This window comes from Perna viridis, chromosome 9 (genome assembly GCF_037379345.1).
Source record: "Perna viridis isolate PV_CMFRI_1.1 ecotype Kerala chromosome 9, ASM3737934v1, whole genome shotgun sequence".
Taxonomy (NCBI): domain Eukaryota; kingdom Metazoa; phylum Mollusca; class Bivalvia; order Mytilida; family Mytilidae; genus Perna; species Perna viridis.
The window spans coordinates 7,040,258-7,057,392 of record NC_142453.1 but is presented as its reverse complement, the minus strand read 5'-3'; the positions used below and the strand labels follow the sequence as shown (position 1 = coordinate 7,057,392).

General features: G+C 35.7%; 1 protein-coding gene across 4 annotated transcripts; it reads right to left on the bottom strand.

Annotated features, from left to right (window-relative positions):
* Nucleotides 1-337: 337 nt before the first annotated feature.
* Nucleotides 338-15,714, bottom strand: LOC148606498 (uncharacterized). Of its 4 annotated transcripts, XM_088546477.1 has the most exons (5): nt 13,007-14,801; nt 11,405-11,532; nt 9,192-9,265; nt 3,239-3,727; nt 338-1,028 (listed from the first exon to the last, which is right to left on the bottom strand). In XM_088546477.1, exons 3-5 carry the CDS (start codon nt 9,205-9,207, stop codon nt 751-753), a joined length of 783 nt encoding a protein of 260 aa, XP_088402603.1. In that variant the 5' UTR covers nt 9,208-9,265; nt 11,405-11,532; nt 13,007-14,801; the 3' UTR covers nt 338-750. The 4 variants fall into 4 exon arrangements, 2 of the variants coding, with proteins under 2 accessions (XP_088402603.1, XP_088402602.1); XR_015915414.1 differs by lacking the exons at nt 338-1,028; nt 3,239-3,727; nt 9,192-9,265; nt 11,405-11,532 and adding exons at nt 10,052-11,298; nt 14,809-14,952; nt 15,673-15,714 and having other exon boundaries at nt 13,007-13,078; XM_088546476.1 differs by lacking the exons at nt 9,192-9,265; nt 11,405-11,532; nt 13,007-14,801 and adding an exon at nt 5,935-6,072.
* Between the last annotated feature and the right edge of the window lie 1,421 nt (nt 15,715-17,135).

Below are 17,135 nucleotides of genomic sequence, written 5' to 3'. Positions count from 1 at the left end.
CAAGAATAAAACGGTTGAGGAATTTTGATTGCTACTGAAACAAGGTAGAGATGGGAAAGGTTGGGCAATTTTAGCCTCGTGTAGTGGAAACGAAGCTCCTACTCCTATCGAATACTATATCAGTGTTCTTTAACGTGCGGGAAACACGACATCCTTCCCAACCCAGTGCACCACTATGTGACGATCCCAGTATGTAGCATGCCATGGTTACCCATAGACCCGCCTGCGCACACAACCCAGTTGCTTAATGGGCAGACCCGGTCATAGCGCTGATCGCTATTTAATTGGCTGTAACAACCAGCTTAGCGCTGCTGTGATCCTTTTCTTTTGGACCTGCACGAAGCTTCAACAATTCAACAAACAAGACCATTTTTTTCTGAATGACAAGTGCATAATATGCTGAAACAAATTAAAAGCTTTTATTTCCCTTTCCTTCTTCTGTAAAGTGTATATCTTCAGAAGTGATAAGATACATAACTTAATTGTAACCGGATCCAATGTTTACATGAAGGGAAAAGGCAAGACTACTGGACAAGGAATTACAGTGGTGGACAAAAATCAAGTTGAATATTATAAACAAAACGTTACAGGTTTATACAGTTCAAACAGAACCTAATCTGGGATAAACATACAAAGCTCGAATGGTACAATGTATAAACTTCCAGGTTTACCATTATTGCATATATGATATTATGGGATAGCTGTTCCCCTACTGGAAAATATGTACATCATAACGGAAAGCAATTATACTTAATGTTTTAAAAAGCAAGTCATCCTTTCACTTGTTTGCTCCACATTACCCGAAAGTAATTCACACTTGTTACTGTCAGTAGACTGTGTCCATGCCCAGCAATGCACGTCAGTACTACAGGAACATGCGCATTCAAGACCAGAAGCGCGTACTGAGTTGAGTGGTATGAATTTCAAACAAGCAGGGTTCCTTGTAAAGAAGCTGGATGACTTCTTTGTTGGACAGTCTTGTGTTTGTGTGTTGCAGATGTTGCATTCCTTTATACTACTTCTGAGAGCTATAAAAATAAGATTAATCTTATACCTAGATAGCACTTTTAACTTATTCTGCAAGGCTAACTTCAACCATTTACTTTATTTCCCCGATGAACACTGAAATTTTATGAGAATTCTTTTACACTTTTTTGAATTTTTCTTGTCCATGTCCTAGCAGTGTTACGCCGATGATATGCAAATCTATTTAGTATTCGAACCTTTAGATAACTGGAAAAATACATCGAAACGAATTGAGGACTGTTTGTCAGAAATAAGTTCCTGGATATGTGTGAACTCACTTAAACTGAGAGAGGACAAAACAGAACTGATGCTTTTTTCTCCGAAACATCAAGGGAAGGATTTGAAGGATTGTAATCTCACGTTTAAAGGAAACATCGTTACAAGTTCTGACTGTATACAAAATCTGGGCGTTCATTTTGATAAGACTGTGTTTGTTTGTTTGTTTGTTGGGGTTTAACGTCCGAGCAGCTATATTTCAGCTATATTCAGACGATGAACATGAAATTGATGATAAAATGAACATGAAACGATGATGAAATGAAAAAGGGATGGGACACAAGAACAATAGGGTCGACAAATTTTGATTGTCACTGGAAATGGAGAGAGGTGGGTAGGGTCGGGCAATTTAGCCTACTGTGGCGGAGCCCTATGGTTCCTACTCCGGGAGAATACCACAGTAGGGTTCTTTAACGTGCGAGGAACGTGGCATTTTTCCCAACACGGTGCACCACTATGGTTGGCAGTCAGGTTTTCCGTATTATAGCCTGACAACCCCAGCATGTAACACGCCAGGGGTACCCCATTCCACCACCTGTGGGCAGAGCGCTCTAGCCCCTGGCTAGGGTTCTGAGCACTATTTAGTCGCCTTTTACGACAAGCTTAGCGCTGCTGCAGGCCTATTTTTTTAACACCCGGACCTGCACGGGGCGATAAGACTGTGACAAGTCAGTTCAGTTCTGAACTTTGTTTTGTGTTAATATATTATAGTTTTATTAGTGTGTATATTTTTAAACGTGATGTGATATTTTTTAGATTAAGCGCTATAGAAAAATTGTTATAATGATAATAATAATAATAGTAGTAGACAAAATGAGAGGAACATCTTCTTTGGCTTGCAATTTAAAAAGGTCCCACGAAATCACAGCTTTACAATCGTACCAAGAAAAGCTGATGCATGGTTGTGTTCGGTTGTTAAAAACGATTGCAACAAATTTTAACATTAATGTTAAAGAAACTTAGTGGATATGCCCACAAAACGCTAAGCTTCACACGTTTGAAAAAAAGTTGTATCGTAGTACAAGTGATCCCTTTAACTACACAGGCAGATATTTTGTACTTGAAATTCATGTTAATCGAGCTTCACATGAAATTAACGTAAATTTTACATGAAATTAGCCTGATTTTCACGTGAAATGCACTCAACATGTACTGCATGCGAAGTACTCGTGTGAATTTCATGTGAAAACTCGATTCACACGAATTTCACGTGAACTCTTTCACAACTTATATTTGCTCAGTTCGGGCGGAAAATCGTGTGAAATTCATGTTAAGATCATGTGAAATAATTTTCCCTGTGTATATTATGTGAAATTGAACTCATTCCAGTTTATATATCATACATGTTAGAAGACACATTTCCTGTAGGACCTACGTCTTTTATGTTGAAAGGTAGTTTACCCGTTTTACTTCCATTCTTAAAGATATTAAAAACCCTATAACAAGGCTTTAAGGTTATAATTGTTTACATGCAAAACTACAGTTTTTGGGTTTTTTTTTGTTTTAAAAATGCATCAATTTGTTCAATTATTGCTTTCTACTTGTGTTCAGAAAAGCATGGGATGCGGTAGGTACACCTAATCCAGGTGGCTAATTAACCTTTGTGTTTTTTTATACAGGTTATTTTAATTATTTCATAGCTTTGTTCTTTTGTGATTTTTTTTCAAGTAACGTTTCCATCCTTATGTTATATTATATATACTAACACTCAATTCCTGGTTCCCTTGGTAACCTTTCATTCAAATTGATTTATTTTCGAAATCGGAGCGTATGTTTTCAGGGAATAGTGAAATAAATCTAGGAAAACAATTCAAATCATCAGCTTTTTTTAATTTGTCGTCAGTTTTTATTTGTTACAATCAAACGAAGTTATTCTCTTTGATCAAGGCTACCTCAACTAACTTTTATGATAATAGATATATTACGAAAAAATTACCTTTGGACTGAAATTTCCAAGAACAATTATAGCCACTTGCAACTGCTATGTCCACTATCTTAAATGAACATGGATTTCTGCATGACATTACCAAGTTCTTGTTGGGTTCAGTTCCACTCCCGAACTTAATTTCTCCGCACCAGCTCATCCAGAAATCACGAAATGTTGAATTAGAAAGAAGGGAAGCGTAAACCTCTGTCATGTTATGTGCAGCAAAATTGTTCTCTGCCGAAAATGTTTTATTAACTAGAAGAATCGCAGACTTACTATTTTTCCAACCTGATATTAAGATGTAATAAAATATTTTTCGCTCCAATGCAAACTTATCTACAGATTCTAGAAAGAAGCGGCATCCGATACCCTTTAAGCGGAATCTTAAGAAATTGTCATTTGTAGGGAAAGTGTTGCTTTCCGAAAGGTAATGTTGACGTATTAACGAGGACTTGCTAGTACCACCTGTTTCAAGAGTGACGTCGTATTGGTATTCTCCTAAAACAAATAAATAAAGTAAATAAACAAATAAAGTTGGTGTTACGTTCAAACTTGATGGATTAATTAGTTATAAGAATTATAACTAAAATTGTTGAAAGTACGTACGAAACCACCAACACACACACACACACACACACACACATATAATATATATAATAGCCTAGCTGGCCGAGTGGTCTAGGGCGCTGGATTAAGTGCAGGCGGTGTTGTCATAGATGTCACAGTGGAACGAGTTCCAGTCCCGTGGAGGGAACGACAAAAATTTGCTTCGCAAAATTGACAGTTCTAACATTGTTGGGAATTTTTCAGACCCTTCTATAAGTTCCCTGTATCAATTTGGTCCGATGGAGCAGTGCAGCGAATAGAGTCGTCACATTCTGGGACGTTACACACACACACACACACATATATATATATACAGATTAAATAACTGCATATCAAATATAAGACCACTAACTCCTTAATGGGTAAAGTATAATGTACAGCTGACAGACATTTTCAAATGCAATTTCTCAAGATTAAAAAGACTAGAATGAAAACTTTTTCAGTATGTATCATTTGTAAATTAAAATATGAACAAGCTGACTGAAAGGCCTACTATTGTTGTAAAAGAGTCATACAATAAACTAGCAATGGGTTCAGGTGTTTATCTGAGGCTGTTGAATACGGCACAACTTGAATCGGGTGTCAAAAGAAAAAAAACCTTGCGGTCGACCATAGTGTGCCAGCGCGTATGGAAAACGTCACTCTCCATGCACTTGTTCTTTATGAGCCCCGTGCTGGTCCGGGTGTCAAAAGAATAAAGCTGCAGCAGCGCTAAACTTGTCATAAAAGACGACTAAATAGTGCTCAGAAACCTAGCGGGGGGCTAGGCGCTCTGCTCACAGAGCAACTGTGACGTGTACCCCAGGTGGTTGAAATGGGATACCCCTGGCGTGTTACATGCTGGGGTTGTCAGGCTATAATACGGAAAACCTGACCGCAAACCATAGTGGTGCACCGTGTTGGGAAAGATGCCACGTTCCTTGCACGTTAAAGAACCCTGCTGTGGTACTCGATAGGATTAGGAACCTTTGCGCTCCGCTACAGGAGGCTAAACTGCCCGACCCTACCCATCCCTCCATTTTATCTTGTGGCAATCAAAATTTTTCAACCCTATTATCTTTGGGTCCCATCCTTATTTCATTTCATCATCATCATCATTTCATGTTCATTTTATGATCACTTTCATGTTCATCGTCTGAATATAGCTGGAATATTGCTGCTCGGACGTTAAACCCCAACAATCAATCAAACATGTTCTTTATGAGTTGACTCTTTGGAGACGCCACGGATGGGAAAATGTGCTGTGTCTTCCTATTACTTCTACATTTTGAGAGTAGTAAAACAGTTTCTTGATGTCAAGTACTCCCTATTTTTTTTATCGATTCTTGTTTAACTCCGGATAATGGTCAACACATTTACTGGACGTTAGACAGACAAAAACAATTTCGACAACAAATTGATAATAAAGAGCCTTTAGTCACACATGTTTGTCATATTTTTGTAATCAGTATAAGAGTAATCATGGTAGCTGATTCCAGAGGAAATAAGTCTTGGGACTATCAAAGACCAGACATGGACAACAGACAAACACAACAAAAAACATCATGTAAACAAACTGAAACGTACAAAGCAACAAAAGTAAATGAGCAACTGGGACTTTCTTAAAAAGCTGGGCGCATGGACCATGTGCACGGGTAGGGTAAGCGTCCTCTGCTTTTTCAAGATACACCCGTTTGGTAGCACATAAAAAGTCAACTCCAGGGTATATGAAAAAAAAAACATTGACACGTTGAACAAATCAGTTTTCACGGTACAGATGGATACACCGTAACGAGTTTATGTTAACGACCATAAAAAATCTGTAGCAATGACTTCAATCTTGTAGCAACATAACCCTATTCCAGAAGCCTAATTGTAAGAAGTCTATCGCGATTGCTTAGTTACTGCAAGCTCTGGCATAACATATGAGTTGTGTGTGAAAGTTCCATTTGTGAGTGCTGAAGGAATGCGTCGATGTGTACGAGCACAAGTTGTCATGGCGATCATGACATTGTATTTGCAACATCATAATACAAAAAAAAAGTATCGTTAGACAACCCTTAGATAAATTTATCTTGTGGGTTATTATATAAATTATTTTCAAACTTAAATTAACCTACCTTTACAGCTCCAGAGACAACAGAGGGTACAAAACAGTAGAAGTATCCTTAAAGAATATACCACCTTTTCCATTTTGGTACCAGCTGTGTATATCATAGTGTCAATTTATACTTAAATACTTATTAAGCTGTGTCTCCCTTCTATAAACAGTTCTGATTCATTCACAAGGATCACGTGACATACACGTGTTAGCGATAAATTGGAAAAGTAATAGTACATGTAGCTGTTCAAGAATGAAATTAACATTTTAGAACTTATCAAACTATACAACCAATCAAGAATTCAAGACAAATGGAGACATACTTCTACGAGAATATAGGAATATGGTGTATTTGCGTAGACGGAGAGCATGATTATTAAAACGAAAAACTCATTTAAAATTGAGGCGACACAAAATGGATATTGTAGGAATATGATAATAGGAAACAGACCATTAAAAATATTAATATCGTAAAATGTGAAGGAGTAAAATGATAGAACATGTCCTACTTATTAACATATAGTAGAGCCTTTCAATATTCAAAAAAACTTGAAACATATTCTTATACATTTTCCAAGATATGTCTATATCAACCACTTTGATCTTTTAGCTCTGATAAAATATATTCAGATATTAAAATGAGACAAATAAAATACGTTGAATTTAGAATTATTAGAAACATTACGAGTAATATGGGAAGCGTTGTGATAGGAGATATATCAGTACAAATATTTTTTTCTGAAAAGCAAGAACGAGATCAGGCCAATTTGTTGTCAAATTCGTATGTACAGATGTAGTTGATTTTTTCTTTCTAAATTCGATTTCCTATGCATGTTTTATTAGGGACAGGAAAGGATATAATATAGCAGATAACCTGCTATTATAGATTTAGTTGTAAAACGACTGGTCTTAACATTTCTACATACCTTTTGATTATTTAAGTCGTTCGATTGAAGGTGGGAGATTAATAAACGATGTTCTAATAAGAGTTATCCGACGTTACAAAACGCTCAAGACGTTCTACTGATTTTTCAGATGACATGCATGTCCGTCCTACCTTGTTTGATCTATTTGTTTGCTGATGTAAGGTTTATACAAAGCTTTCATTTTTTTTTAAAAGTTTCGTATATGCGGGTATACATGTAGACATCGATTTAACCACAATACAAGTCTACTGAACATCGGATGAAACAAAAAACTAGGTACTGTCTTCAATACAAAGTGGAACAGAATGACCAAATTCAACATGCCAAAAATGAACGACAAAATCATTTCCATGTAATAAGAGGTGCACATCCTTCATATGTATTATGTAAACACCGTGCAAAATTTGAAAAAAAAATATTCGTCGAATACACCCATCAAGCAAGATGGGCGAGTCACGTGGTTACGAGACATGGCGTCAACGTTGGTGAATACAACATATATACAAATAAGACAACAGTTATTACAACAAAACAAAAAACAAAACAAACAAAACAAACAAACAAACAAACAAACTATATGGCAACATTCCTGCACTGAGCAGAATAACATGTATTTTTTGTCAAAGGAAAATTTATTTTGAAAGGCTCATAACTTCAAACAAACATTGTTTGTCTGAGTATGCTGAATTTTTATTATGAAGTCCATGACGTAAGTATGGCTGGTGTAAAATATTTTTCAACTGTTCATAAAAGTATTTGCAGCCATACTTCTCGTTGATATGTTTGTTTGTTGGGGTTTAACGTCCGAGCAGCAATATTTCAGCTATATTCAGACCATGAACTTGAAATTGATGATAAAATGAACATGAAATGATGATGATATGAGAAAGGAATGGGACACAAGGACAATGGGGTCGACAAATTTTGATTGCCACTGGAAATAGGGAGAGGTTGGTAAGGTCTGGCAATTTAGCCCCCTGTGGCGGAGCCCTATGGTTTCTACTCCAGGAGAATACCACAGTAAGGATCTTTAACGTGCGAGGAACGTGGCATCTTTCCCAACACGGTGCACCACTATGGTTTGCGGTCAGGTTTTCCGTATTATAGCCTGACAACCCCAGCATGTAACACGCCAGGGGTACCCCATTCCACCACCTGGGGCTCACATCCCAGTTGCTCCGTAGGTAAAGCGCCCTAGCCCCCGGCTACGGTTCTGAGCACTATTTAGTCGCCTTTTACAACAAGCTTAGCGCTGCTGCAGGCCTATTCTTTTAACACCCGGGCCTGCACGGGGCTGATATGTTTGTAAACATGAACAAAATATAGCTTTCGCTGGCCGAGTGGTCTAGGGCGATGGACTTGGTGCAGGCGGTGTTGCCATAGATGTCACAGCAGTACGAGTTCGAGTCCCGCGGAGGGAACGACAAAAATTTGCTTCGCAAATTTGACAGTTCTAACATCGTTGGGAATTTTTCAGACCCTTCTATAAGTTTACGTTATCTTCCCTGTATCAATTTGATCCGATGAAGAAGTGTAGAGAATAGAGTCGTCACATTCTGAGACGTAGAGAGAGAGAGAGAGAGAGAGGGGGGGGGCAAAAGGGGCGTTAAAAATAATAATATAATAAATTGGAAAGAGTGAATAACCAAAATATGATCACGAGTGCCTAAGAACGCCTAGATTTAACGAGTGTGCAGAACTTGTTCCGCGCACGAGTTAATTCTTAATGCGTTCTTGGCACGAGATTTCCTCCCTAATTCATTGTTATTCTCAACACAAATTTAAAATTTTGTGAACAGCGGATTGATGTTCGTGTTGTGACGTTTTGGCGGGAGAAAGCGCGAGAGTGAAATTACCGAATTTATTTCACAGTGTAAATTATCGAAAAAATTTAACTGGAAACAATCGGTAAACCACTGCTATCTATATAATAAAGTCATGTATACGCAATTCGTGTACCATTTGGTGAGTTGAGTGTTGCAATCGTAAACCAGCAATTTCTAAAAGTCCATGCTCAAATACATGTAACAAATGCATGTGTTAAAATGTAGCTTTTGTACATAATGTATGGTCAATAATCAACTTTTATTTTTGTTATATCACCAAGCTATGTTTTTTGTTGTAAAATCACCAATCTATGGTTTTTTTTTGTTGTAAAATCACTAATCTATGTTTTTTTTGGTTGTAAAATCACCAATCTATTTGATTTTGTTTTTTTCTATAATGTTTTGTTTTTGGTTAATTTACCACGCTATTTTCTTTTTGTAAATTCACCAAATGATGTTATAAAGGGCCATATAATAAATATTAGTCAATAAACTTGTTACTGACAAATTCAACACATATGTACCTGCTTTTTGACACATGTCAACAATATCTAATGTTTTGTGTAATGATGTGACTCTCAACAACAATACAGCTTTCCTATAAAAGTAAAACTGTGTATTAGAGGCAGGCGCGGATCCAAGGACTGGCCCCCTAAATCGGTAAGAAAAATTTTTTTTCACCACAGGTTTCACCCCATAATATTTTTTGCCTTGCTTCGCACGGAATTTAATTCAATTTACGCCCCCCCCCCCCAACTCAAATCCTGGATCCGCCCCTGACTAGTGTACATTATCGTTGTTTTTTTTAATGTAAATGAAAAATTATTTTACACTTTTTCACCCTCGAACGGTTCCATTAAAAATGTGACAGTACAATGATAATGTTACGTAGTTATTTTCATATTGACTTGATATATTAGCCTTGGACCAACAGTATAAATAAGTCAATAACGACGTTATAATCGAGAGTGAAAAAATATATGCTAAATGTTAGCCTATATCCTAAAATTTTAAAATGAAAACCACCATGTCATACAGCATTTCTGCCGTAAATTTGGGGCTCAAAAGGTCATACTTTTTTTCAAATATCAATTTCCACTAGCCACCTTTAGCCATAAAGTGCCCAATAAAACACACAAATATAGGCTGCTAGCTTTCTAATTCGATATTGGATCTCCTGTACATGGCGATCGCAATACTAGTATACCAGTATTGTACACAATACCGGTATAAAAATTTGTTCCAGTATTGTATACCAGTATTGTGATTTAAAAAAAAAACTCAAGTTCTGTTTTGTTATTACCAATTTCTACACAGGACTGATGTAGCAATATTGACTTAGGTATGAAAGACTGCAAAAACTGTTTTATGATATTTATTTCGTACATGTTAGAAGAAAATTTAGCACTATTTTAATGAAAGCACAAATCAAAGCACATTTCAGAACAAGTCAAAATATTATGATAAAATTACATATTAAGGTGGTGACACACATCTACTGCTGGGGCAATTGTGGTATTGTGTTGTATTATAGGGTTATTGCATGAATAGTGGTGAATATTGTCCAGAGCAGAATATTATACTGCACGAGCTTGCGACTGCAATATAATATTCTGCGAGGGACAATATTCACCAGTATTCATGCAATAACCCTTTTATTATATAGTATAAAAATTTCAGTTAACATTATACTAATATGTTGGATATAATGCATTTGACAACGTTGTATGTGTTTTATTGCACTAGTTCAAAAACTAGTGCAATATGAATTTATGAATGTTTGAAAAATTGAAAGGAATGCATCTTTTGTTTGTATTATTTAAAAGAAAAATGGAATCACGATAACTGTCACCAAACACGGAAATATGACCCATATAAAGAGGTCATTGCCATTTTTATAACAACCTGTCAGTATCCCTTTCAGACATTTTTTTAGCTGACGACAACAGTGCAATAAATTTAAAAACGTATTCGGAACGTCTCCGAATTTTTCCAGATACGAATGAAAGTTTGTGGGCAAATACCGGGATATATTGCAATCTTTGTTTTCTATTGATTTGAATAGGAAAATATTTATTACTATAAAATAACCTGATATATTGATATGATGTTACAGTAATTAATTAATACACAATGAACTTTTACTTTTTAATAGTAAAGACGGGATATGGCAACTGGCATAAAAATTGACACAAAATCCCTAAAAGTAAAAGGAGAGTGCTTTTATTGCTGTTCTTCATCTCTTTTATTTTTCAACAAATGATGGCATGAAACCAATCTAATACACTATAAAACCTATGCGATATCATATTTTCATATTTACAATACCAATATCTTAATTACAATATATACTAGTATACAATATTAATTACATTACTGGTTTACCAGTATTGTACAAAATTTTGAAAACAAATCACAATACTGGAACAATTTTTATACCACTTTTGCAATCGCCAAGTACAGGAGATCCTCGATATTTTCGGTTCTTTGTTGTTCGTACAACTTATTTTTCTTATGTAAATATCTTTTTAATATCCATCAATCGTACACGTTTCTGTATTTTCTCCTGGGATTGTTGTTGGGGTAAAGCTTTGATTGAAAACCGAAAAGACAAACTTGCGCTATTGTAACCTACAATATAAACAGGATGTGAAAATTTCCACAATCAAAAGCAGTGCAATACATTTTGTACTTATTTGCATAAAGAGATGTTTAAGCTTCAAAGTTGCGAATATACCTCTACGCAGGAGATAGAAGTCATTCATTCAAATGTATATTAGCAACCTATCATTTCTGCATTGCAATTCTGTCGATTTCTGCATTGATTTGGCGAAGTCGAGGCTGAACATTCATGACAAGTTAGAGCTGGAAAATGAAATAAAAGTAAAAAATACTGAATTCATATCCAGATCAATGATAAATGGCAGAGGAGTAGTAAAACTAATCGACATTTACAAAGACCAAAATATGTCGACCTTCTGGGGAGGGCCCAGGTGAGGGAGTAATGGGCGTACCCCCTTTTTTTAAAGAAAAAAAAAACTATCGTTATCTGCTTAATATTGTGCTGAATATGACAATTTATCATATCAATTCATTAAACACGTCACAATCTGGTTTCCTTTTATACTGATTCTCCTAATTACGCCTCCCCGTCATAAAATCCTGGATCCACCCCTGATCTTCATAATAAAGACCATATATTGCTTTTTGGAAGGAAATGTTATCTGTCAACCCTATCAAAACATACTGACAGACTATGAGTTAATAGTGTAATATATCATTTACGTGTATACCATGTTCGTTTAAGTCATTGTACACGTGGTAAGTTTACCCATACATTTCTCTCGCTATCATATTAGTACATGTGCAGGCGTGAATTCAAAAAATGTACCAGGCGTTTCCAATAATGAAATGGAAAAAAATTAGGGAACAAATGCTAGATTTGTTCATTTTGCCCGAAAAGGGGCGGGGGGTGTTTCATCTTCTCGACACCAGCTCGAATCAGTCTCTGATTAATACATGTCGTCACACAAATAAAATTTTCATTCAAGAGAAAGATTTGGCCACCAAAAAATTGTTTTACTAGAAAGACATTAATGTTTCTTCTACAGTTATTAAGTTAATCAACAAGCTACCCGTATATAATGGCATTATATAATGTCAACTGCGAAAAAATGGGTTTCGGTACTCAAAATATATTTCTATTGTATCTAGAATTGTGATACTAACTACATTTGCCACACGTCCGGGGACACATGGCTGTAACATTACTGTCATGACATCCGTAATCATGTACCAAGAGTCTGCAAAATTCTGAGTCTACTTCCTGACAGTTTTGACTGTATCCTTGATTTGTATTTGAAGGGGAGTGTACTGTTGGTATTGTAGGAGGCGAGACTTTGTCGGGCTCATCAAATGCATTACATAGATCTGAATCACAACATCCTCCTATCAAATCTACATCTCGGCGTCCGTTTAAATTTGAATTAGAATATAACATTCCACAGGTTTACAGACATATTTGAAGTACTCATTATAAATTTAATTGTCTTTTTCGGATCATACGCAATATCAACCTTACAAGTTTTATCTTTATTGGATCGATCAATTCACACGTAAGTAGGTAAAAGTTTGTCATTTTCTGTGTAAAACTGACCCCTGAAAGTGTCAGAAATATTGACGGTAAATATAATATGATTTCATTTTTGGAAAATGGTACGGTGATCATAGTATTACTACATGTACATGTACACTGCAAGGGAATTTAACTATTTATAGTACTTGTAACAAAAACATATGATGTGCCACAAAAAATAAATTACGTAACCAAGTAACTTACCACGTTGCTTACACAGCCTAAGCGGAACTTCTTCTCAAGCGAATGAGTAATTGTCTGTGTAGCAATGCAATTCTGAAACAATACATGTGAATGAGTAATTGTCTGTGTAGCAATGCAATTCTGAAACATTACATGTCGCCATGCAACTGATGCACAGCCCAGTCGGCATACATGTTTATGACGTAATAACATAAACAACGTGTTTGTCAAGTTTCAGATAGATGTGATCAAAAGCGAATAACTACATTAATGTGAGTGTTCAATTCAATATAGCAATACTGTGCGAGTACTCAACAGGTCGTTGTAAGCACTGTGTAGAAATAGATATTGTGTGAGTACTCACCATACATAATAAGCACTATTTTGGTATACTTTATAAGTACCCCTTACATGGAAAGTTAAGCAATAACTATGTGATTACTCACTTACTTTAATTGCCAATGGCATAGTTTATGATACCCTCCTTGAGATGTTTAGGTTTCCCGCACGCACGATACCTAAACGCACGGTAAACGCTCAACATACGCACGATAAACGAACGCTTTTGACAGTCATTTCTTTTACCAAGAAGTGACAAACGTTCGTATTCTCTTATACAGACCCATATCCACCCAACGGCAGTCGTTCGTTTCCTCAATTTCTTACCACTGCAGAAAGGCTTTTTGAAACTATTGGACATTATTCAAATCAAATGGCTTTTGACAATCGGAAAACGTCGAGTCATAATCATTCATTTATTCCTTTGCAAGTTTCTTGCATTATATTATATAAATTATTATTATTATTATTATTATTATAGATACATGTAGCAGTGATTTACGGAATGTTTCCAGTGTAAAATTTTTCGATAACTCACACTGTGAAATAAATTAGGGAATGTAATTCTCGAAATGTCTCCCGCCAAAAAGTCGCAAAACGTCACAACACGAATATTAATCCACACCCTCCGTTCACAAAATTTGATATTTATGTTGAAAATACCAATGGTTAATGGATGAAATCTACATAATAAATAAGCAACATGGTTATCGTGAATAACCAAAATATGATCACTCGTGCAAAGAATACATCAAGATTTAACTCGTACGCGGAACATGTTCCGTGCACTCATTAAATCTAGGCGTTCATCGGCACTCGTGATCATATTTTGATTATTTACTTTTTCCAATTGGTCATCCTAATATTCTGAATAGGTTGGTTGCATGCAGCGTCTTAAGCACCACAACAGCGTCTGACGTTCGAAATGCACTATACACGTAGGAATGGAAACGAACGACTACCGCTGTGTGGAGCTTGACAGCATGCAGAATGAATTTCAAATGTTAGAGTTGTTTCGGAGCTTGCAAACTCACAGGATATACATGTATTCGAATCAAACGTCGTCTGCTAGTCGGATACCGTGAGGTAAAATTGTTCACTTTGCGACATAGCAAGACTCTTGCAATCTTTGAGAGGGTGTCTTTGGTAAAAAAAAGTAAGGTTCTGGCTAAGAGTTCGCCATTCTTTGAACTACCAACTAGATTCTGTAGGACCAGCACTGAGTTATAGAAAACAAACTACTATTCAAAATTAGTATTCATTTTGGCAACGTTCTCATATATGTGGAATCTAAATTAATGATCTAGCAGTTTTTAACAAACATGTAGTAAACATTTCAGAATATTAGCCATGTCATTGCAGATTCTCCTGAAAATTTTACCATTGTGATGGTTTGATATTAAGTGAGGCGGGGTTTGGAAGTTCTTAAATTAACAAAAAAAAAATAAATAAATCTAAAAATCAAAAAAAAAAATCAAAATTACGACATTGGCCGCACGTTCTTGTGCACAGGTTAGCTACATATCTGCTTGTTTTGCACTGGCTGGGATCCACAACAACAATTCTCTGACATGCTTTTGGAGACTGGTCTTCGCATCCTACTGAGAGGACTCAGCTTACATTAACTACTGAAAAAGATATACAAAGCGAAAGTACATGTACACAAGAATACATGCAAGCAAATTTAAGATGTGCGCTTCTGTTGAACAACGTTTATTTGATAGTTTATCTAAAAAAAATGTATTATCATTCATTCCAATCTGTCTACTCTTAGGATATAAACCACATTGAAAATCCAAGAGGTTCTATTGTATTTTAGTGTCATTTACAGAGTTATCTCCCTTAATTCTAGTACATCCTATACATTTTTTATTTCTTAAGAACATGGGTTATATGGAAACTCATATGTTAATTTCTGTTAACTACAACATTTTAAGAAATATATAAAAAATAAAAATATACAGGCTTTCCAGCCATGAATCACATTTTGCATGATTCTTAGCTGGAGTGCTACTTAACAGAAACACAATCTTGGAGGTATGTGAAAATACTGCGAGAATGTTGTATACTCTTCCCCATTACACATTTCATTAAGACTTGCCCCATAACACATGCTCGTACATGTATGATCTAAAATAATATATATACATCATTATAAATAAATAATGTAGACTGAGAATAAAACCAAGGTCTTTTGACAACGCTTTAATGGGTCAGTGGCAGTGTTATTCCGAATGAATTTAACTCAACAAGCTCATTTTATACAGTTTTCCTGTTTTAAGAAAGTATTATGTTTTATCTTGAAACAAATCACCATGGAACATGTAATTAATCTCATATACACTTACACAGAATGGCGATAGGAAATACATGCATGACGAACATTCTTGACCTTGAGTGTGACAGGAACTTATCGCGCACTTGTTCACATCCAGGTTTTATCTGACACAAAATGTTGCTTTCAGGGCAAGTTATGTCATAAACAATAAAATTTCATCGTTGATAAATTTATATAATGGCTGCGAAAGAAAATTACAAAACACTTACTGTAAATTCCGTCTGTCTATTTTTCATGATAATAACACATTATTCAAAATAACCTCAAACAAGTTTTTATTTCTTGTATCAAATTTGTTTGAAAAAGAATAGTTTACTGTCTTTTTTGCAATTGACATCTGATGGTTTAGTAATATAAGGACTAAACAAATTACGTAACGCAGTAGATATTGAATAAAAAAAAATTAATATGTGTTTCTGCTTTTTGGTTCGATAAAAACCAACTCGAAAGTAAAAAAATGCAAAATATCGGAATTTGTCATCCAAAATACGTAATTGTTCTAACATTTGCATAATATAAAAAAATATACACGTACCATGAGTTCATCTGACGTTTTACGATGCAATGTCTCAGTTTTTTAAGCATAATTTGTTATAGTAAGCATATGAATTAAAAAAATAACAAAAACAAAAACAAAAAACAAAACAAAACAAAACAAAACAAAACAAAACAAACAAAAAACAAAAAGTTTTTAAATCTTTTCTTTTTGATTAAAAATTTTGAACCTTATGGAGGTATACCTAGGGTAAGGGACAGAGCTTTTGAAATCAGTGATACATGTATGTTTGTATCATAATCAATTTAACCAAAGCTTTTCAAGCTTTTTTTTGAAACAGAATGAAATCAGTCCAAATTACTTTGATGCTTACATGAGATCGACGTAAAATGGCGAATACAAACGTTCCTATGATATGTAAGGGTTGTTTTCTTTACCCTAGGTCTACTACATTGACCGCCTGTGCAGGTCCGGGTGTCAAAAGAATAGGCCTGCAGCAGCGCTAAGCTTGTCGTAAAAGGCGACTAAATAGTGCTCAGAGACCTAGCCGGGGGCTAGGCGCTCTGCCCACAGAGCAACTGGGATGTGTGACCCAGGTGGTGGAATGGGGTACCCCTGGCATGTTACATGCTGGGGTTGTCAGGCTATAATACGGAAAACTTGACCGCAAACCATAGTGGTGCCACGTTCCTCGCACGTTTAACAACTCTGCTGTGGTATTCGATAGGTGTAGGAACCTTTGCGCGCCGCCACAGGAGGCTAAATTGCCCGAACTTACCCATCCTTCCCTTTTTCTAGTGGCAATCAAAAGGAGTAAATTTACTTAGTTTCAGGCCTATTATTTTCCCAAAGTTTCAACTTACTATTTGAAATTTTCTATTTGTCTTTTTAAAGTTGAAATATTATCTGAATACTAATATACAGAAAATACAAGCTATTGTGTCATAATTTAGTCACAAGGAAGGCACAAAATGCTA